Source organism: Neovison vison, chromosome 3 (assembly GCF_020171115.1).
Source record: "Neovison vison isolate M4711 chromosome 3, ASM_NN_V1, whole genome shotgun sequence".
Classification (NCBI taxonomy): Eukaryota; Metazoa; Chordata; class Mammalia; order Carnivora; family Mustelidae; genus Neogale; species Neogale vison.
In genome coordinates this window covers 234634055-234654689 of record NC_058093.1, presented here as the reverse complement: position 1 = coordinate 234654689, position 20635 = coordinate 234634055, and the positions used below count along the sequence as shown (strand labels likewise).

The window sequence follows — 20635 nt, the reverse complement described above, 5'->3', positions numbered from 1 at the left end:
GAGCAGAATAAAAAACCAATCCAGAAACTGGAGGAAGACGGAGATGGATGGTGGGGGACAGTCTCCAAAGAGTGGGCTCAGCAGCAGTTTGGGATCATCGCCCGTGTATGCCTTATATCAGCGTTCAAGGTGACTTTCAGCAGCCTCTTCCCGGCTCTGAGCCCACAGTTCTTGGAGCTGAGGGATGGGGCCTTCAAAGCAAGGGCCATGGGGCCACGGATTAATTTCTGCAGCTGGAATTTGTTGGATGCGTGTGTAGCCCGTGAGCCCAGAGCACCAATGAGATGGGGGGAGGAGAAAGAAAGGGGGTGGGGGGCTGAGCTGCTGGCCTACTTAGGAATGCCAGGCACTGCTCAATGTGGAAAATTTCTCCTGTAACCCATTGACTTCAGGAGCCCGAGAGTTGCAGGGCGCTGGGTCCCTTGAAGGATCCGAAGGGCAGCTTGTCCCTGTCACCTGGTCCAGGGATGGCTGCTCCCCAGAGCGTGGAGGGCCACATTCCATTCTTAGCGCTCGTCTGTCCCTTTTGTCCCTTGGGGGCACATACCTCCTCCCTGAGCTTCCTGCTCAGACACCTGGCACTTAGGCCCGGCTCTCCTTTGCCATCAGTGGCAGACCCGACTGGGAACCTGAGAAGATGGAGGGCTAATTCTTAATCTCCCAGCTCAGACTGAAAAGGACTGGCAGGCCCCAGTGTCCCCAGTGACCCCTGGGGCAAGCCTCGGGGTCTCGTCTCCCGCCAACTTCTTCCAAGTTCACGGTTAAGGGATCTGATCTGAGTATTTGAGAACGAGGCTAAACATCAATGTGTCGGTCCTGGAAGAGGACCTAAAAAAGACCTAACCCAGTGGTTTTCAAAAGGAAATCCCTGGAATCCGGATCTGGGTTCTGAAAGCTATCTCCCCTCCCCGCCGCCTCCTCCAACCTGAGCTGCCTGTTTTTATTTATGCCTTTGGCTCTTGTCGAAGCTTCTGTTTGAAGAAAGAGTTGTATGGCGGTGAAAACAGAAGTATAAAGGTCAGTTCTTCCTGGCTTTTGCACACAAAGCAACTGAGGCCGGGAACAGGGTCAGTGAGGGTTGCTGGGACTGGAACACAGTCCAGGGCTCTTGGCACTGTCCCGGGTGCCCCAGAGGCATCCACCGCTCATTGCGTGGCCTCCTGTGGGCCATCGCTGACCGAGCAACAAACAAGCCAGGCACCGGTGCCTCTGGTGTGGTTCTTCCAGATAGAATGAAAGACTCTGTTATGGGGCTGTGTCTTTGGGGTTAAACTCAAAAGTGCCTGAGAAGTCCATCTATGGGGCAGGGGAAAGAGCTCCCTTTCCCTGTCTGTCTGGTCTGGACACCGCATTTCAAACCAGCACAGTGGCAGGTGGTGAAGCGTGTTGCAGACCTTACCATATGCCAGAAACTGTGCTGGGTTGTCTTGCATCAATGGGCCCCTTTTGCAAATAAACACCCTCCAAGTCTAGAAAGGGTATTTGAGGCCCCGAAGCCGCGGAGTGAGTAACAGAGCTGGGATTTATAAAAATCCTTTTTGCTGGAGAGAATTTTGAAAAGGAATGAGTAGACAGAAAGTAATAATGCATTCCCGTGGACTCAGCACCCAGCCCCCACACCTGCCCCTTGCATACGTCCGCCCACTTCCTATCCTGTGATGTTTCCGGCATATCTAGGCATCATACTGTTTCATCCGTAAAGTTTTTGGTATATAGTTCTAAACGAGAAGGGATTTTTAAAACCATAGTCACAATAGTGTTATCACACCTAGTCTTTTAAAAACAGTAATTCCTTGGGGCACCTGGGTGGCTCAGTGGGTTGAAGCCTCTGCCGTCAACTCTGGTCATGATCCCAGGGTCCTGGGATGGAGCCCCACATCGGGCTCTCTGCTCCGTGGGGAGCCTGCTTCCTTCTCTCTCTCTCTCTCTGCCTACTTGTGATCTCTGCCTGTTGGATAAAGGAATAAAAAAATCCTTAAAGAAAAATTAAAAAAAATCAAAAACAGTAATTCCTTAAAATGAGTAAATATCAGGGCACCTGGCTGACTCCGTTGGTAGAGCATGGAACTCTTGATCTTGGGGTCGTGAGTTCAAGCCCCACAGTGGGCGTGGAGCTTACTTAATAAAGGAAAAAAAAACAACTTAAAAAATAAATAACGTGAGTAAATATCCACATTTATTGTGCAAATGTCCAGTTTCACATTAGCATACATGTTACTTCTTTTCCCTTTTCTTTTCCTGATTCTGAGAGTTAGAATGTAAACACAGTCTTTACGCTGCGATTGGTTGGGATAGCTTTTAAGTCTCTTGTAATCTCTGGCCCTCCCACCACCTCCAGCCAATCTGAAGTTGGATTCTTTGACCTGGTTTTTCCATTGTCTGGATTTTGCCCATAGCATTCCTTTGGAGTGGTCAGTGTTCCTCTGTCCTGGGTAGTTTCTGTAGGTTGGCATTTAGATGGAAATGATCTATCAAATTCAGAGTCCGTCTTTCTCTCTGCATAAAAATGCACTCATTCATTTATTCATTCATTCTTCCTAGCAAGACTGCTTCATAGATGATGTTCTACTCTTCCATCAGGAGGCACATAATGTCAGGTCAACTCTCTCTCTGTCTGATGTGTAGCTTTGTTATTGTGTTAGAGGCTGCAAAGTGGTGATGGGCTCGTGCTCTCGTCCTTTGTCATTTGGTGGCTGATTACCCCTTATCCACCATTTCCCTTATCTCAGACTCCTGAGCCAGTGGTGGCTTTGACCAACATCGTTCTGCCTCCCCACGAAGTACATTATCATTTCTGCCCCTCTCGCTGCCACCTGGGGCTGGAACCCAGCAGAGTTTCATTTTCTGGCTACTGGTACAGTTGTGTTTTCCTGGGGGTTTAGGTTTATGGAGCCCAGGCACCTAAAAGAACAGACTTCCCTTCCCCCTCCCTTTCTTCCCGCTTCAACCCCTCCCACAGGCTATGGTGTCCAGGACACCTGGGGAGCTGGACAGAGCTCCCTGCGCACCAAGAAAGCTATTCTTAGAACCAAGTGTCTTGACCTTGCACGCCAGATATAGTCCGTCTGTCTCTCCCATCCTTGGGCCTCTTCCCTGTACACCCTTACTCTCCCATCAGCCCCAAAGGCTCCTCACTGGTCAGACCATACCAGGCCTTGACTTCGCTTTCCATGTGAGGACAGGGCAGGCTGAGGTGGGGTCAACTGGGGACGTGCATCTGGCCAAGAGCAGAGGGAAACGAGGGTGTGTCGAGAGCCCTGGGGATTGTGATGGGGTGGGGGTGGGGGGCTGGAAGCCTGGTTTGTGTTCAGAAAAGAAAGAACAGGCCTCTCTCACCCACATCCTTCTGTGTTCAGCCACGGTTGTGCCACCGATGGGGCTCCCGAGTATTAGGGATTTCCAGATGCTTCTTTCCAGGTTGTGGGGGCTTTATCTTCTCTAGAACGGAAAGCGTTACACGTACCCACCTCCAGGTACCCCCAGGTCACTTCTCCAGTTCAGCTGTCATTTCTATGTGAGGTCCTATGTCCCATGCTAGGAAAAACTTAGGATCGAAAAACACCTGACGTGACTTACTCATCCCACAAATATTTAGTGAGCTCCTGCTGTGGGCCAGGCTCTCCGTTTTAGATCCGCGGGTTAGAGTCGTGAGCCAGAACTCTTCCCTTATGATGCTGACAGTGTAGTAGTGGGGAGAGATAAGACACAAGCCGGTCGAGGATGGAGCGGTGTGATGTCCCCCGTGGATGCCATTTTCTCTTTGCGAAGCTTCTGGTCAACAGCACAGTTCTGTATCGTGTCTGTCCTGTAACACCTTGTACTAGGCCCCATGGGGGAGGCCAGGTGTGGGTAAGCCTTTCTCGGCCTTCAGGGATGTTTAGGGAGCCCTGTGGGGTTACCCAGTCATTTTCTGGTCAGCCTTCTTGTTTGCCGGAGCTGCCATAGCACCACAGTCCAGGTGGCTTAAAACCACAGAAATGTATTCTCTCATCATCCTGGAGGCCAGAAGTCTGAAATTTAGGTGCTGGGAGGGCTGGGCGCTCTCGAAAGGCTCTAGGTGAGAATTCTTCGGAGCCTCCTCCCACTTCTGGTAGCTTCTGGCTTCTCTGACGTTTGTTGGCTTGTGGCTACATGTTCCATCATCTGGCGCCATCTTCACGTGGCTGTTTCCTATGTGTGTTTCCGTCCAAGTTTCCCTTGTCTTATAAGGACACCGGAATTGGCTAATGGCCCACCTTCATCCTTCCTGACCTCACTGTAGCTTGATCACAACTGCGAAGACCCTACTTCCAGATAGTGCCCGTTTGTAGGTGTCTTGGGTTAGGACTTGCACATTTCTTTTGGGGGACACAGTTCAACCACAGAGCTCTTGAGGTAAGCCTGTTAGTGGGATAGAGAGAAGTAGAGCTAGGCCAGGGAGAGGAGGGAACCAACGCGGAGCTATGCCGTCTATGCCTCCCATGTTTTATATGGGTCACCTCAGTTGACTCCGTACTTTTGGTTTTTCCTTTGTGTTTTTACCTTTTTTGTTAAAGATTTATTTTAGAGAGAGATCATGAATGGGAGAGGCCGAGGAAGAGGGAGAGAGACTCTCCAGCAGACTCTGGGCTGAGTGTAGAGCCTGATGTAGGTCTGATCTCACAACCCTAGGATCATGATCTGAGCTGAAATCAAGAGTCGGGCACTTAACCCAACTGAGCCATCCAGGCACCCCCACATGTGTTTTTAAATTTTATTTACTTACTTATTTTTAAAAGATTTTGTTTATTTATTTGAGAGAGAGAGAGAGAGAGAGAGAGAACGCAAGCAGGGGGATCAGCAAAGGGAGAGGCAGAAGCAGACTCTCCACTGAGCAGGGACCCCCAATGCAGGACTTGATCCCAGGACGCTGAGATCATGACCTGAGCTGAAGGCAGATGCTTAACCTACTGAGCTACCCAAGCACCCCTCTGGGATTTTTAAAAAAAATTTAATTTAATTTTATATTTTTTCAGTGTTCTAAAATGTTTGTGCACCACACCCAGTGCTCCATGCAATACGTGCCCTCCACAATACCCACCACCAGGCTCACCCCCATCCCCCTTCAAGGGGATTTTGTAGAACTAGATTTGGGCTGTTGGTTTTTTGTTTTTGGTTTGTTTTCATGTTTTTATTATAGTCTTAGACTTGGTTGTATATAAGTTGACATCATACATAAAACCAACTTTATAGAATAGTGTTGACTTACCATTTTCAGGTTGTCACAATTGTACATTTATTTATTTATTTTATTTTCCAAAGATTTAATTTGTTACTTGAGAGACAGTGAGAGCGAGAGAGATCGTAGAGGGAGAGGAAAAAGCAGACACACTGCTGAGCAGGGAGGCCCTATGTGAGGCTTAATCCCAGGATCCCAGATCGTGACCTGAGCTGAAGGCAGATGCTTAACCATCTGAGCCACCCACACACCCCAGAATTGTACATTTATTGTGCATTAGTTTTATTGTGAATACAATACAGTTTGCGAATCAGGTTAATGAGTCAGAAGTGTTCTGAAAGAGAAGGGGTTTATATAGACAATCTTGTCATTTTTTTAAAAGATTTTTAAAATTTATTTGACAGACAGCGATCACAAGCAGGCAGAGAGAGAGATTGGGGGAAGCAGGCTCCCTGCTCAGCAGAGAGCCTAATACAGGGCTCTATCCTAGGACCCCAAGACTGTGACCCAAGCCGAAGGCAGAGGCCCAAACCCACTGAGCCACCCAGACGCCTCAATCTTGTCATTTTAAAAATTTTATTCATTTACTTTAGAGAGAGAGAGAGAGCGCGAGTGCGAGCAGGGTAGAGGGGCAGAGGGAGAGGGAGAAGCGGACTCGTTCCTGAGCAAGGAGCCTGAGGCGGGACTTGATCCCATAACCTGGAGATCATGACCTAAGCCTAAGGCAGACCCCTTAACCAGCTGAGACACCCAGTCGCCCCTACAATCTTGTTTGCGTGCAGATCTTAACTTCTGTGCCATGAGATGCCGTGGTACCTCTGATACCCTTAAGGGCCTTTCATTTGCCTCTAGTGTTAATTGTCTGAATTTGAAGTCAGTTTTTAAATGAAAAGCAATGGTTTTGTTTCATTTTTTTTCCCCCACAACTGTTTCTTAGGTGGATGATCTTATCTCTCTTGCCCACTGGGGTATTGGGTACTTTGCCTATAGGTCTTATGCAATGGAGAAAGACCGGAACCTGAAACATTTCGGTCCTTTGATCCGTTTTTGTATGTGGAATGTACTCTATGTGCTGAAAGGTTTAAAGAAGCATGATGAAATGAGCGCCTGCCACCCAGGTTCCCATATAACCCTCTGCCCCAGAAGTGGCCATTGTCTAGTATTGGTTTTCTGGGGCTGCTAAGCCAGGTACCAGAGACTGAGTGGCTTAAAACTACAGAAACTTAGGGACGCCTAGGTGGCTCAGTTGGTTGGGCAGCTGCCTTCGGCTCAGGTCATGATTCCAGTGTCCTGGGATCGAGTCCCACATCGGGCTCCTTGCTCGGCAGGGAGCCTGCTTCTGCCTGCCTCTTTGCCTGTGCTCGCTCGCTCTCTCTCTGTCTCTGGCAAATAAATAAATAAAATCTTTAAAAAAAAAAAAACAAAACTACAGAAACTTAGTCTCTCAGTTTCTGAACCTAAAGTCCAAAATCAAGGTGGTGGCTGCATTGGTTCCTTTCTTCTGGAGGCTCTGAACGAAACTCCTGCCTTGCCTCTTCTAGCTTTTGGTGACTCTAGGCATTTCCCGGGCTTATAGGAACACTACTCTACTCTCCTTACTCTTTGCTTCCGGCTTTCCCTTGACCTTAACTTTCTTCTAAGGACTCTAGTGATTGGATTTAGGGGCCCACCCTGCGTCCAGATGATCTCCTCTTGAGATCCTTACATTAATTACTTCTATAAAGGTCCTTTTTCCAAATAAGATCCTATTCAAAGGTTCTTGGTAAATCTGGACGGTCACCATCTCACTACCATCCTGTATTGTGTTTATCATTTCCTGGGCTCTCTGCGGTGTTTCCCCACCTGTGCCTGCATCAGGAAGTCAACTAAGTTGTGAGGAACTGAGCCCAGGCACACACCTAGCACCTAGCAGCTCCCTGCGGGGAGGGAAGGGCACTAGGAGAAGGCGGTGAAGGCTCTGTGGAGGGAGGAGCTGGGCAGTGGCCCAAGCTCCTGATCCACGAGGAAGAGACTTGTCAAAGGAATAATAGAGTTTGTAAGTTCTTGTTCTGGTCGATTAAAGGAAGTAATGTCTTATATTGCTTTGAAACATTATTTTTTAAAAAAGATTTAGTTATTTATTTGAGGGGCGCCTGGGTGGCTCAGTGGGTTAAAGCCTCTGTCTTCCGCTCAGGTCATGATCTCAGGGTCCTGGGATCGAGCCCCGCATCGGGCTCTCTGCTCGGCAGGGAGCCTGCTCTTCCCCCGCCCCCCACCACCCTGCCTGCCTCCCTGCCTGCTTGTAACCTCCGTATGTCAAATAAATAAAATCTTAAAAAAAAGAAAAAAAAGATTTATTAGTTATTTAAGAAAGAGAGCACAGGTGTGTGTGGGGGGGTGCGGGGCAAAAGGGAGAGAAAGAATCCCCAGGAGACTCCTGGCTGAGCTCGGAGCCTGACCACAGACCCTGAGATCAGGACCTGAGCTGAAATCAAAGAGTTGGACACTTAACCCACCCAGGAGCCCCAGAAAAATAATTTATTGAAGTGAAATTCACATAACAAAAATTAATCATATTAAGGTATAGGATTCAGTGACATTTAGTACATTTACAATGTTGTGCATCGGTTCTTTTTTTTTTAAAAAGATTTGATTTATTTATTTGACAGAGCGAGAGAGAAAGCACAAGCAGGGGTAGTGGGAGAGGAGGAAGCAGGCTTCCCGTTGAGTAGGAAGCCCAATGCGGGGCTCGATCCCAGGACTCTGGGATCATGACCTGAGCCGAAGGCAGACGCTCAACCTACTGAGCCACCCAGGCACCCCTTCTCTGTTGGTTTTAAAACATTCTCATCACCCGAAAGGAAGCTCCTATCCCTTAGCGCCCCTCATTCCTGTCGCCTGGCCCCGGGCTCCCGCTAATCTACTTGCGTGCTGTCCGGATTTACCTATTCTGGACATGGTACATAAATGGCTTCATGCCACGTGTGACCATTGGCCACTGGCATCTTTCACTCAGCATCATGTCTTTCAGCTTCATCCATGTTGCAGCAGGGATCGATGGTACATTCCTTTCTAGCGCTCAAGGATGTACATTTATTTATTTATGTATTTTTAAAGATTTTATTTATGTATTTGTCAGAGAGAGAGTGAGAGAGCGTGTACAAGCAGGGGGAGCAGCAGGCAGGAGGGAGAGGGAGAAGCAGGCTCCCCACTGAGTAGAGATCCCCCCACCCCCGACTTTGGGCTCAATCCCAGGACCCCAGGATCATGACCTGAGCCAAAGCAGAGGCTTTAACGCACTGAGCCACCCAGGCGCTCCCAGTTGAGACTTTTGAAAGAAAATGTTACTTTTAGAAAAACCAATTTTTTTTGTCATTTAGTGCCCAAGTTTTTGTATTTAATAACATCTTTATCAAGATATAATTTACATACCATATAATTCAAGTATTTAAAATGTCCGAATCAGTGGTTTTCCATCTGTCTACATAGCTGGGCAAACATCACCACAGTCAATATTTTTCTTTTCTTTCTTTTTTTTTTTTTAAAGAGAGAGAGAGAGAGAGAGATCACAAGCAGGCAGAGAGGCAGGCAGAGAGAAGGGGAAGCAGGTTCACCGCCGAGCAGAGAGCCCGATTCGGGGCTCAATCCCAGGACCCTGAGATCATGACCTGAGCGGAAGGCAGAGGCCTAACCCACTGAGCCACCCAGGCGCCCCCACCAGTCAATTTTAGGACATTTTTATCACCCCCCACCCCTCCCAAAACGTCTCCACCCCCGTTTAGCCATCCTTATTGTGTTTTAGGATCTTAAGTAGTCAGTCCGCTGGACTGGCTGGCGGAGATTTAAGTGGCTCTGACTTTCTACTGCTTCACTTTTTCCACCTGTAATTATAGATGAAATCGGCCAATTCTGTAACACTACCTGCCTGCGGGCACTTAAAGGAAGTGTTTCATGGGCATGGTCTCATTTAAGGCTCAGATGAGCCCTATGGGCTAGCTACTGTTTTTGTCCCCAGGTCACAGATGGGGAAACTGATACACTCAAAGAAGCTAAGAGGCCTGAGGCTCAGGGAGGATTTGAACCACAAAATCATCCCTTAATTTTGTTGTGTGGAGGGGTACCTGGGTGGCTCAGTGGGTTAAAGCCTCTGCCTTTGGCTCAGGTCATCTCTGCCTGCCTCTGCCTACTTGTGATCTCTGTCTGTCAAATAAATAAATAAAATCTTTAAAAAATTTTTTGTTGTGTGGGTAGGGGCGACGGAGCTCAAGTTTTCTAGGCTGACTTGCATGCTGGAGCAGCTAGGGCTGTGATTGCCAACCACCTATCCCCCAGTCCTCGCACAGGGGTCATTGCACATAGGACCTTGTGCCAGGGTTGGGAGGAGAGGCAGAGGGACTAGGGAGGCTGGCCAGAGAGGGGGAGGGGTTGGGTTCTGTTCCCCTCTCACCTCCCCCACTGTCACAGCAGGTTCTCTGCCAACTGGGCTTCCGCTAAAAGCTGACCGGAATCGCTTCTCGGCCTTTTGGCTAAGATCAAGTGTAAAAGCTGACCGGAGCCCACCTGTTGTTCCAGGAGCCCTGGTTAGGGAGGAGCCAGCGCTTTCCAGAGCAGGCCAGGATTTCCAACAAAGTTCAGGGATGCCCCCTGGTGGATCTGCACTCCCGATGCAGAAACAGAGTTGTTCGCGTCCCAGTTGTTGAGGGTGGCAATTTTTTTTTTCCATCCTAGCGTGTGACCACAAGTCAATGGTGCAGGGGTGGGAGTTGGGGGGATAGGAACCTGGGCTGTGGATTAGATTGAATTGGCTTCACATTCTAGTTCTGCGGCTCATTCACTGGGCATTTTGGGTCTAGTTAGTTGTCTGAGCCTCATTTTCTCATCCATCAAATGGGTATAAGTGAAGTTCTACCACACAGAACCGCAGTTAGCTTAAGATAAGCTGCGTGGAGAGCTTGCCTGTGCTCTGGAAACATTAGCTCTTCTAATTGTAGAGGATATTCTGGAGGATTTGAGCCAATCCCATCATCTCTGGGGCATTGGTTTCCTCATTTCTAAGATAGGGACAGTCCTACCTCGCGTCTGGGGTGGTTGTAAAAATTAGATACTGAATCCGGAAGATAGTAACAGGCGAGGGTTCCTATGTGCATAGGGGGCTGCTTTTATTATTCAGTTCCTGTGATGTGAAGGGCACTGTGTGTTGATTCAACAAATATTGACCCTGGGCCCTGTTACAGGGCAAGCTCTGCACAGAGCTGGGGATAGAGCATCGAACCAGATGGGAATAGTACTCACATCAGCATGTAATTGTCAGGAGGATTTTGTCTAGTTCAAGGGTTGGCAAGCTTTCTCTGGAAAAATCTAGAGAGTAAGTGTTTTGGGCTTTGCTGATCGTTCAGTTTCCTGTCGGCTTTACAGCTCACCTGGTGTAGAGTGGAAAGAGCCAGAGACATTATGTGAACCGTAGTGTGGCTGGGTGCTAATAAAACTTTATCTGTAGGGGCGCCTGGGTGGCTCAGTTGTTAAGCTTCTGCCTTTGGCTCTGGTCATAATCCAGGGTCCTGGGATCGAGCCCCACATGGGGCTTCCTGCTCGGCGGGAAGCCTGCTTCTCCCTCTCCCCCACCCCCTCCTTGTGTTCCCTCTCTCACTGTCTCTCTCTCTCTGTCAAATAAATAAATAAGATTTAAAAAACAAAACAAAAAACCGACTTAAAAAAAATACAAAACTTTATCTGTGGGTCCAGAGATTTGAGTTTTGTTTCATTTTCCTATCACAAAGTATTCTTCTTTTGACAACCCCCCCGCCCATGTTCCACCTCTTAAAAACATAAAAACCAGGGCGCCCGGGTGCCTCAGTTGGTTAAGCATCTGCCTTCAGTTTAATGATCCTGGGGTCCTGGGATTGAGCCCGAGCCCCGAGTTGGGCTCTCTGCTCAACAGGGAGCCTGCTTCTTCCTTTCTCTGTCCTCTGCTGTGCTCCCTTGCTCTCTTTGTCAAATTAAACAAAACAAAACAACACGTAAAAACTATCTGTAGCTCAGGGGGCATACAAAACGGGGGGGGGGTGTGCATATTTGCCCATGGGGCTGTCATTTCCTGGCCTCTTTTGTTTAGTTTGCTCTTCATTCCTGGAGTTGCTTCGAACAAGGTGATTACCTGTTTCTGGTTCTTCTCTTTCTTTTTTTTTTAGCTTACATATTTCTCCCCCCCACCTTTTTTTTTTTTTTTAAGTAGGCTTCACGCCCAGCGTGGAGATCCATGCTGGGCTCAAACTCATGACCCTGAGACCAAACCCTGAGCTCAGATCAAGAGTCAGATGCTTACTTGACTGAGCCACCCAGGTGCCCCTCGTTTGCACATTTCTAAGTTTCTGTGGACTGTGTATTTGTCATTGAGCTAATGGGGGAATTGTGGTCTTTCCTTACCAGATGGCAGACTTCTCATTCTAGTCATGATGCTTATTTTGTGTCCTGACAGACGGGAGGTGGCAGCTTTCATCATAAATCACCATGAATTTGGCAATCTGTTCTGTGTCTGTCTTCTCCCCTTTCTCCGCCCTTCCACTGAACTTTGCTTGTTCCTTCTCCATTGGCTGAAGTTCTGAAGCTATTATTCCCATCTTTTTTTTTTTTTTTTTAATTTCGATCTTACAGATGGGGACGCAGAGTCCCCAGGAAGGTTGTGATTTCCCTGAAGCTTTGTTTTTTTGTTTGTCTGGTTTTTATTTTGGAGAACGAGAAAGAGAGCAAGGTACGGGAGAAGGGGGAGAGGGAGAGGGAGAGAGAGACAGAGAATCTGAAGCAGGCTCCATGCCCAGCATAGAGCCCAAAGCGGGGTGCGATCTCACGACTGTGAGATCAGGACCGGAGCGGAAATTAACAGTCAGACGCCCAACCGACTGAGCCACCTGGGCACCCCACCTTGAAACTTCATTAGTTGCTGGTGGTCCCAGGGCTGGCACTGAATGCTCCTGTCTCCCCGTCCTGAGCTTGTTTCCTTCTTTCTGGGAAGCAGTGGGAGGCACACAGTTCATTCCTTTTAGTTCAGACGTTGTTCGTATGAGAAGTCATATGTCACATACTGTACAGGACAGCCAACATTTGTTTATTTGTTCCATAAATAGGTACTGCGTTCCCCTCTGTGCTGGTCTCTGTGTAGATGCTACTTGGGGCAAAGGAGTGAGCAAGATAGGCAGGACTTCTGCTCTGGTGACAGTTACGGAATGGAAGGGAAGAACGAAAACGGAGCAGACAAGCATTACTTAGGAATTATGGTTACTGTCGGGGGTAATGGGGGGGGGACCCATGCATTTATGCACCAGACACTGGGCCAAGGAGTTCTGTGACCATCATCTGATTTAATCCTTGCAACCAGCCTATGAAAGGAGATGGAAGGATGAAGACACAGAAGTTCAGAGAAGACCAAGTGATTTTCCTGGCCCCATAAACTGGGGAGGGAGATGACCAAACAGCTAATTTTCTGTGGAAATAAGGACTATCCTAATGCTGTGAATAAGCAGAAAGACCTTGAGGGTCATACCAGGAGAATCTTCGGTAGGCCGTGGGGAGCGCTGAAGGAGGGGTGTCCGTGGTCAGGTCTCTGTTTCAGAAAGCTCATGCTGGCAGCACTGTGGAGGATGGATAGGAGGGGGGAGCCTGAGGACCTGTTAGAAAGTTCTGGAGGGGGGCGCCTGGGTGGCTCAGTGGATTAAAGCCTCTGTCTTCGGCTCGGGTCGTGATCCCGGGGTCCTGGGATCGAGCCCCGCATCGGGCTCTCTGCTCGGCAGCGAGCCTGCTTTCTCCTCTCTCTGCCTGCCTCTCTGCCTACTTGTGGTCTCCGCCTGTCAAATAAATAGATAAAATATTAAAAAAAAAAAAAAAAGAAAGTTCTGGAGGTTGTCTTGAAGAATAGTAGTAAGGGAGGACTGGACCAGCGCGGAGTCTGTGGTGTTGGAGGGAAGCAGATGGCTTGTAGAGAGAGTCAGTGAGGAAAACCGACCGGACCAGGTAATAGAGTAGACGGGGCGTACGGGGGAGGCGAGTTTCGTTGACGGGGATCCCCAGTGGCCTCCAGCTCCTGAGCCCCCAGGAGCCACCAGCATGTGGATTCTGCCTCTAGGTAGCCGGCGGCTGGTGGACGTGATGGACGTGAACACCCAGAAGGGCACGGAGATGAGCATGTCCCAGTTTGTGCGCTACTACGAGACGCCGGAGGCCCAGCGGGACAAGCTGTACAACGTCATCAGCCTCGAGTTCAGCCACACCAAGCTGGAGCACCTGGTCAAGCGTCCGACCGTGGTAGGGCCCCCGGCCACCATCCCCTCTCCGATGCCACCCCCCTCCTCTCCTCGCCCAGCTTCTGGACCTGTGCCAGCCCCGGGGCGGGGTGGGGGGGCAGGTGGTGAGGGAGCCCGGCGGACGGGCGCTGCCCGGGACAGGTGGTGCTGACGGTGGCGGTGCGGCTTTCAGGTAGATCTGGTGGACTGGGTGGACAACATGTGGCCCCAGCATCTGAAGGAGAAGCAGACGGAAGCCACGAATGCCATCGCCGAGATGAAATACCCGAAAGTGAAGAAGTAAGACTGCCTGGCTAGTGGTGGGAGCTGGGCGGGCAGGGACGTGGGGCGGGAGGGGGGTTGTCTCACAGCCCTGCGGGCGCTGCTGGGACATGAGGAAAGGGGGTCCTTGGCATCGGCAGCCTGGCATCTTGCTGCCTTGGAACGCTGGGGCTCTGCCTTCCCCCTCCAGATGGGCCTTTGGCCTCCCCGTTGGCTCTCCCCAGGAGCATGTGATCTGGGGTGGGGGGAGGGGGAGGAAGAATAAGGGGACCATCTCTGCATGCATGTGCGTGTGTGTGTGTGTGTGTGTGTGCATGTGTGTGTGTCTGTATGTGCTTGTTGCACCCTTATCTCCTCCCACCAAGGGACAGCATGGCCTGGGATCAGGCAACTTCAGAGAGACCCGCTCACCGTGGACACTTTGCTTTTGCTAGTGTTGGGGGTGTGTGTGTGGTCTGGTGTTCTTTTGTTCCTTGCTGCGGAGACCCAGGGCTTTTCCCAAACAAAGAGTGAGGGCTCCTTATTCATCATCAAACACCCCTTAGACGGTGTCTTCATGCAGCAGCTGGGCTCTGGGCTGGGAAGGTGGCTGTGTCTAATGCAGGGACATCATTCCATGTGGACCAGTAAGTCCTGACACCCATTGTTTAACTTGGGCAGAGGTACCTGCGATCCCCTCCACTTTCTAGAATTTCAGTAATGGACCCTTGGGACCCCTGGGTCTGCCTTAAAGCTCTCACCATCCCGGGCCGTCTGTGTTTCCGTCTCTGAAATGGGAAGGAGATGCTGTCCGTCCCGGGCAGCACTGCTGCTCTGGGCTTCCTAGAAGAGTTGGCCGGGGCGGCTCCAAATCCATTAGCATCTCTGCTCTCAGCCCTGCTGCCAGGAGTGCCCCCGGGAGCCCGAAGGCTGTGAGCTTTTCATTCACTGCACCCTTCATTCAGAGCGCAGTGAATAATGCAGACTTCGTGCCAGACTTCGTGAGGGAGGCCAGCGCGCTGGCCCCGAGCTGCTCGAGGCTTTGCTTTCAAGCTCTCTTTTTCTTTAATTATTTCTCAGGCATTTTTCCTCCCCTTGAAGCTGAAGCTCCTTACATCCCTTGGATCTGGGCTACATCAAACACAAAGAGTGGGCTCAGGGTGGGGAGGGAGGGGAGGGTTTTCAGTTTCTCTTCCTTTTCCATTCCACTGCAGCAGAATTTCCCGAGCCCCTGGGATGGGGAAGGAAAGGATGAACGAGACTGGGAGCCCTTACCCTCTGGAGGATGTGTCATAAAACACACGAGATGAAGTGCAGCTTTCATCCTAGGTCGAAGGAGGCAGGCTCTGGGGAGGGGAGCAGAGAGAGGAAGAATCGTTTTTGGCTGGTGGCATGGTGGGACATCGGACCCGGGCTTTAAAGGGTAGAGGGGATTGGAGGAATGTGGGGAGGGATGGGGGTAGTGAAGTGCCAAGGGCCTTGAAGGAATCCTGAGGGGACAGCTGGAGGAAAGAGTGTGGGATGCAGAGATTAGTGAGGGCCGGATCACAGCTGCCATTGATTGATTGATTGATTCATTCATTCATTCATTCAACATGTGTGTTAAACATCTGATTGGTGCTGGGCACTGGACATATGGTGAGGGGAAAACCAAATGAGCTCCCTGCCCTGACAGAGCTTACAGACTCTCAGCAGATAGATGTTCATCCAGCGATCTGAGAGACGAATGGAAATTTGCAGCCGTGTTGAGGCCACAGGCAGAGATCTGTGGGGTTAGGGGAGCGTGTACCCTGGTACTCGTAGTCAGGGAGGGCAGGGCACAGGTGTCCCCAAGATGGGATCTGAAGAGAGAGGGGTGACTTAGGAGGAGAGACCTGGGAAGAGCTTTCCTGGCTGCCTGCGGAGAGCCTGGTATGATGGTTAGGAAAGGTGGGGAGATGGGGACAGGTAGACCTGTGGAAGGAAGGTTAGTGAGGCTGGAGCAGAGGAAGGAAAGAAAGTAGTGGGTACAGGGTGGTGGGTGGGCCAGGCTGATCGGGGCCCTAGGTGCCATAGTGAAGGGTCTGTGTTTCTCCAAAGACCAGTCAGAAACTTCTGTGAGATCTTTTTTTTTTTTTAAAGATTTTATTTATTTGACAGAGCAAGCAAGGGAGAGAGAGAGCAAAGGAAGGGGGAGCAGCAGAGGGAGAGGGAGAAGCAGGCTCCTCGCTGAGCAGGGAGCCCAGGGCAGCACTGGATCCCAGGACCCTGAGATCATGACCTGAGCCGAAATGAAGAGTCAGTTGCTCAATCCAGTGGGCCACCCGGCAGCCTCTCTCCATGAGATTTTAAGCAGAGATGGGTGTGTTCAGATTTGCTTTATGCAAGTTCTGGAGCTGTGTGGTTTGTAGGAGCTAGGAGTAGAGATAGGAGAAACTGGTGCATCACCTCTATGAGGGCAAATGATGGGCCAGGAGGGAGCAGGGGACAAATGGGACATGTATCTAGGAAGGTAGAATAGTGCTGGGGGGACATCAATCTCAATTACTTTGCCTCCTTCCGATGTTTGATATATTCTTGGCTTTATTGAAAAATTCCTCTAAGTAGTTTAATTCTATTAATACATTGAGAATCCTATCTAATTACCAAAAAAGGCTCCCACACAATTTTCTAGAACCACTTGCTTCAGCCCAGTGGTTGGATCGTGTGGCAGATAGATTTACAAGCCCTGTCCGTGGCTGTGGGAACTTGTTACAGGATTTGAACCTTGTTAGGAAGGAAGTTGTCACCTTGGAAATAGTCCGTTGGTTTTGCTGATAAGAATGCTGATTTCAGTTAATCAGGAACGTAAAAATCCCACAGTGATGAAGTCCTCTGGGGCCGTAGAGTGGTTCTGTGGAATTTAATTAATATGACACTGTTTCTGGAAGTCAGAGCTTCTACCCTGATGGGCCACCTGAATTGAGGTTTGCAGGAGGGAAGAGAGGAGGGTTACAGACCCATTACTGCCTTGTCTCCAGCTCCAGAATTGTGCCGTCTGATCACGGCGAGGGGTTCAGAATTTTAATGGGGTTGGTTGAGATACTTAAAGCTAGGAGTACTGACGTTTGTCAAGGGGGTGGTAGCTGTAACTTTGTGGGAGACAAAAGATATAATGGTTACATTAGTGTATTAGTTATCTGTTACTGCCTTTAATGAGTGCCCATAAACCCAAGACCCTGTTGTGAGTAGTTGGTAGGCTATAGTGACTAAAGCAAAGGCCCCATGCTAAGGGGGCTTATGTTCGGGTGGGGAAAAGAGATGGGCAAGCAAACCCAAGTGGTAAGTATTTTTTTAATTAAGGAGGTTATAAGTATTAGGAGGAAACATAAAGCAAGATAAAGGAGGGCAGTGCCTGGCTGACTCAATTGGTGGAACATGCGACTCTTGATCTTGGGGTCGTGAGTTCGAGCCCCATGTTGGATGTAGAGATTACTTAAAAAAAAAAGACAAGATAAAGAGAAAAGAGGATGACAGGGCTGGCTGAATATATATCGGCTGTCCTGGGCGCTTCTGCTGCCATTGCCTTCTCTTCGTCTTTACCCTGCAGGAATGTTCTGGCTGACTAGAGTTATTTGTCTTAGAAAATTCCTTATAATAGATAAACAGTGACAACTGTTTGGGAATATTCCTGTATCAGTTTATTAATGCATAAAATTATTCTAAAACTTTATAGCTTAAAAAAAAAAAAGAAATCTTAACAGTTTAAAGCAACAAACATTGCCTCCCAGTTTCTGTACATCAGGAAACTGGGAGTGGCTTACCAGGCTCATAGTGGCTGGTGAGCTTGTCTCAAGGTGGGGGCCGGGGCTGCGCTCATACGAAGGCTTGACCGGGGCTGGAGGGCCCACTTCCAAGAGGGTGCGCTCTCATGGCTGTTGGCTAGAGGGCACCGTTCTTCATTGTGTGGACCTCTCCATAGGGTGACTTGAGTGTCCTTGTGGCATGGCAGCTGGTTCCCCTCCACCACCACCCCACAAATGGTTGGAGAGAGAGCAAGGAAGAAGCCAGAGTGTCTGTGATGACCCAGTTTTGAAAGTCACATGCTGTTTACTTCTGCCATATTCTTTTAATTAAAAGTGAGGCACTTGGTCTAGCCCACACTCAAGGGAAGGGGAATTTGGCTCTATATCTGAAAGGGAGGGTGGTCTCAAAGACTCCCGTGGACATGTTTTAAAGTCTCCATAATCTCCTAGGTCTATGACATGGGCATACCTTTCTCACTTAGCATTGCTGGGTATTATGATGCATTCCAGAAGGAAATTAGCGAGTCTTTTCTGTCCTCACATGTTGCTTCCAGAAATGAGGCTTGTGGCTTAATGGAGACAAGCTGTGAACTAATGGGCAGGAAAAGGAAGGGGACCCCACATAAGGCATATGTTGGGCCCCTAAAGAATTGGGATTCAGTTGTATTTTTTCTCCCTGTACTTTCTGGGGGTGGCAGGAAGAACCAGGAAAAAAAATTGGGGGATGCAAAGCTGAAACCCCGACAGGATGAAGCAAGTTTTAAGGCTGCTCCTGGGGATCTCTGGTGGCCATGGGAAATCCTTCATCTCCTCTCAGGGACTCAGTTTGCCCTTCTACAAAATGGGGATCCTGTCATTCCTGCCCCACCTGCCAACCATGCTGTAGGGAAATGGAGCCAATAGTGGACGTGCGGTGTGGGAAGGATGTTTGTCTCTGTGGCCTCATGTAGACACAAGGTCTCCAAGTGCCATCGGAGTCCCTGGCTTTTCAATCTATTCGGATCACATTTGCACTGGGCTTTTTTTTTTGTTTTGTTTTGTTTTTTAATTTATTTGAGAGAGAGAGAGAGCACAAGGAGTAGGGAGCGAAGGGGGAGAGGGAGAGGGAGAAGCAGATTCCCCGCTGAGCACAGAGTCCAGTGAGGGGCTGAGTCCCTGACCCTGGGATCATGATCTGAGCCAAAGGCAGATGCTTAACCAACTGAGCCCCCAGGCGCCTTGCATTGGGCTTTTATCTTGACAACCCTTATTTACTTTCACCTCTCAGTAGCCATGTTTGCTGGTACTAGAAATGATCATCCCTGTGTGATAGATCACCCTGGAACACGGACGGACTAGAGAGGTTGCTGATGTCACACAGGGGCGGAGCTGTGGGCCCAGCAGCACACCCCAGGCCTCTGGATTCCTGGCTTTTCCTCTCTACCTCTCTACCTCTACAAGAGGACCAAAGAAAGCCAGCCTTTTCTGTGCTGCCACGTATAGACATAGACACTGTGTTAGACACTTAACACGCATATCTCAGCAGTCTTGGAAGTAGGTGTTACTATCCTCATTTTACAGAAAAGGAAACTGTAGTTCCTAGTGCTTCCATGCAGATAACAGGTATACAGCTGAGTGTAAGACAGTGGGGGCTGCTGCGGCTGTGGATAGTTTCAAAAATTCTTCTTTTAAAAAATGAATAAAATACAAAACAGCAGAAACCCAGTGCAGGCCAAACGAAGCACATCTAGGGCCTGGTTTGACCCCTGAGAACCACATTTAGAGGCCCCTGACTAGCTCACCAAATGGGGATGCTGAGTTCCAGGAGGGGGAAGGATTTAGTCCAGTGTCACACAGCTGATCAGAATAATTATAGGGCTGTATCGCTGGGTGCTATACTTAACACAGATGAATCTGATGTGATCCCTGCTGGGGCTCGAGCTGAGGCATTTGTGACCAAAAAAGTAATAATTTTCCCATGTGGCCAGCCTGGTTCAGCTGTCAGAGCCTTCTCTTAGCTCACTCAACTTCACTTATATTTTGTGTGTGTCAGGAACTTTGCTCAAGGGGTGCCTGGGTGGCTCAGTTGGTTAAGCATCTGACTCTTGATTTCAGCTCAGGTTGTGATCTCAGGGTCCCGAGATGGAGCCCCACATTGGCTTGGCCCTGGGCTTGGAGCCTGCTTGGGATTCTCTTCCTCCCTCTCCCTCTGTCCCTCTCCACTTCCCCTTCCTTAAAAAAAAAAGAGTGCTTAAAAAACCTTGCTCAAGGGTGCCTGGGTGGCTCAGTGGGTTAAGCTGCTGCCTTCGGCTCAGGTCATGATCTCAGGGTTCTGGGATTGAGTCCCGCATCGGGCTCTCTGCTCGGCAGGGAGCCTGCTTCCCTCTCTCTGCCTGCCTGTCTACTTGTGATCTCTCTGTTAAATAAATAAATAAAATCTTAAAAAAAAAAACAAAAACAAGAAACACCTTGCTCAAGAACACCCACCCAATGACTGGTGCTCAAATCCAAGATGGGAGATGTTTCTTGTACTTATAATTTTTTTTTGTACTTATAATTTTAGGCAGAAAAAAGAAAAAATATATCTATATATAGAAAAAAGTCAGCCAGTTCCAAAGAGTTCACAGTGTAATCTCATAGCAGGCCTTTGGAGAGGCACTAAGGACTGGCTGGGCATCCTGTAAATGACCCTGGGAAGCAGCACTCTAACTTTGGGCATGGACCACCTTGAAATGGCTTCAAGGTTCACCCCCCTAAAATGGGGATTATAGGTTGTTTTATTTTTTTAAGATTTTATTTATTTGAGAGAGAGAGAGAGTGAGAGAGGGAACACAAGTAAAGGGAGTGGGAGAGGGAAAAGCGGGCTTCCTGCAGATCGGAGAGCCTGATGGGGACTTGATCCCAGGATCCTGGGATCATGACCTGAGCCGAAGGCAGACACTTAGTGATTGAGCCATCCAGGCAGCCTATAGGTTGTATTAAAGGTGAAATGATATCCTGCGTGTAAACAGCTATTATTAGCGCTCATTAGAGACTATTAATGTTGGAGGATAGCTCCAGTGGATAGAGTTAGGCAAAGAATGGAGAAGCTTGATTTCTGCCCCTACCGAGGCTATACCACTGTCTCCTGGCCTCTTGTGGTTTAGGGGAAGGGTGTGGGGATAGAGTGGGAGAAGGGCTGT

General features: G+C 49.2%; 1 protein-coding gene across 12 annotated transcripts in view; it reads left to right on the top strand.

The window, feature by feature from the left end:
- KDM2B (lysine demethylase 2B) overlaps positions 1–20635 on the top strand; it is a 125660-nt gene that overhangs the window by 16022 nt on the left and 89003 nt on the right. For 11 of the 12 annotated variants that reach the window (XM_044244320.1, XM_044244316.1, XM_044244314.1 and 8 more), the window contains exons 5-6: positions 13293–13471; positions 13643–13749. In XM_044244320.1, coding sequence (XP_044100255.1) covers positions 13293–13471; positions 13643–13749 — 286 coding nt within the window. The remainder of the gene's footprint in view (positions 1–13292; positions 13472–13642; positions 13750–20635) is intronic. The other variant, XM_044244326.1, reaches the window with a different exon arrangement.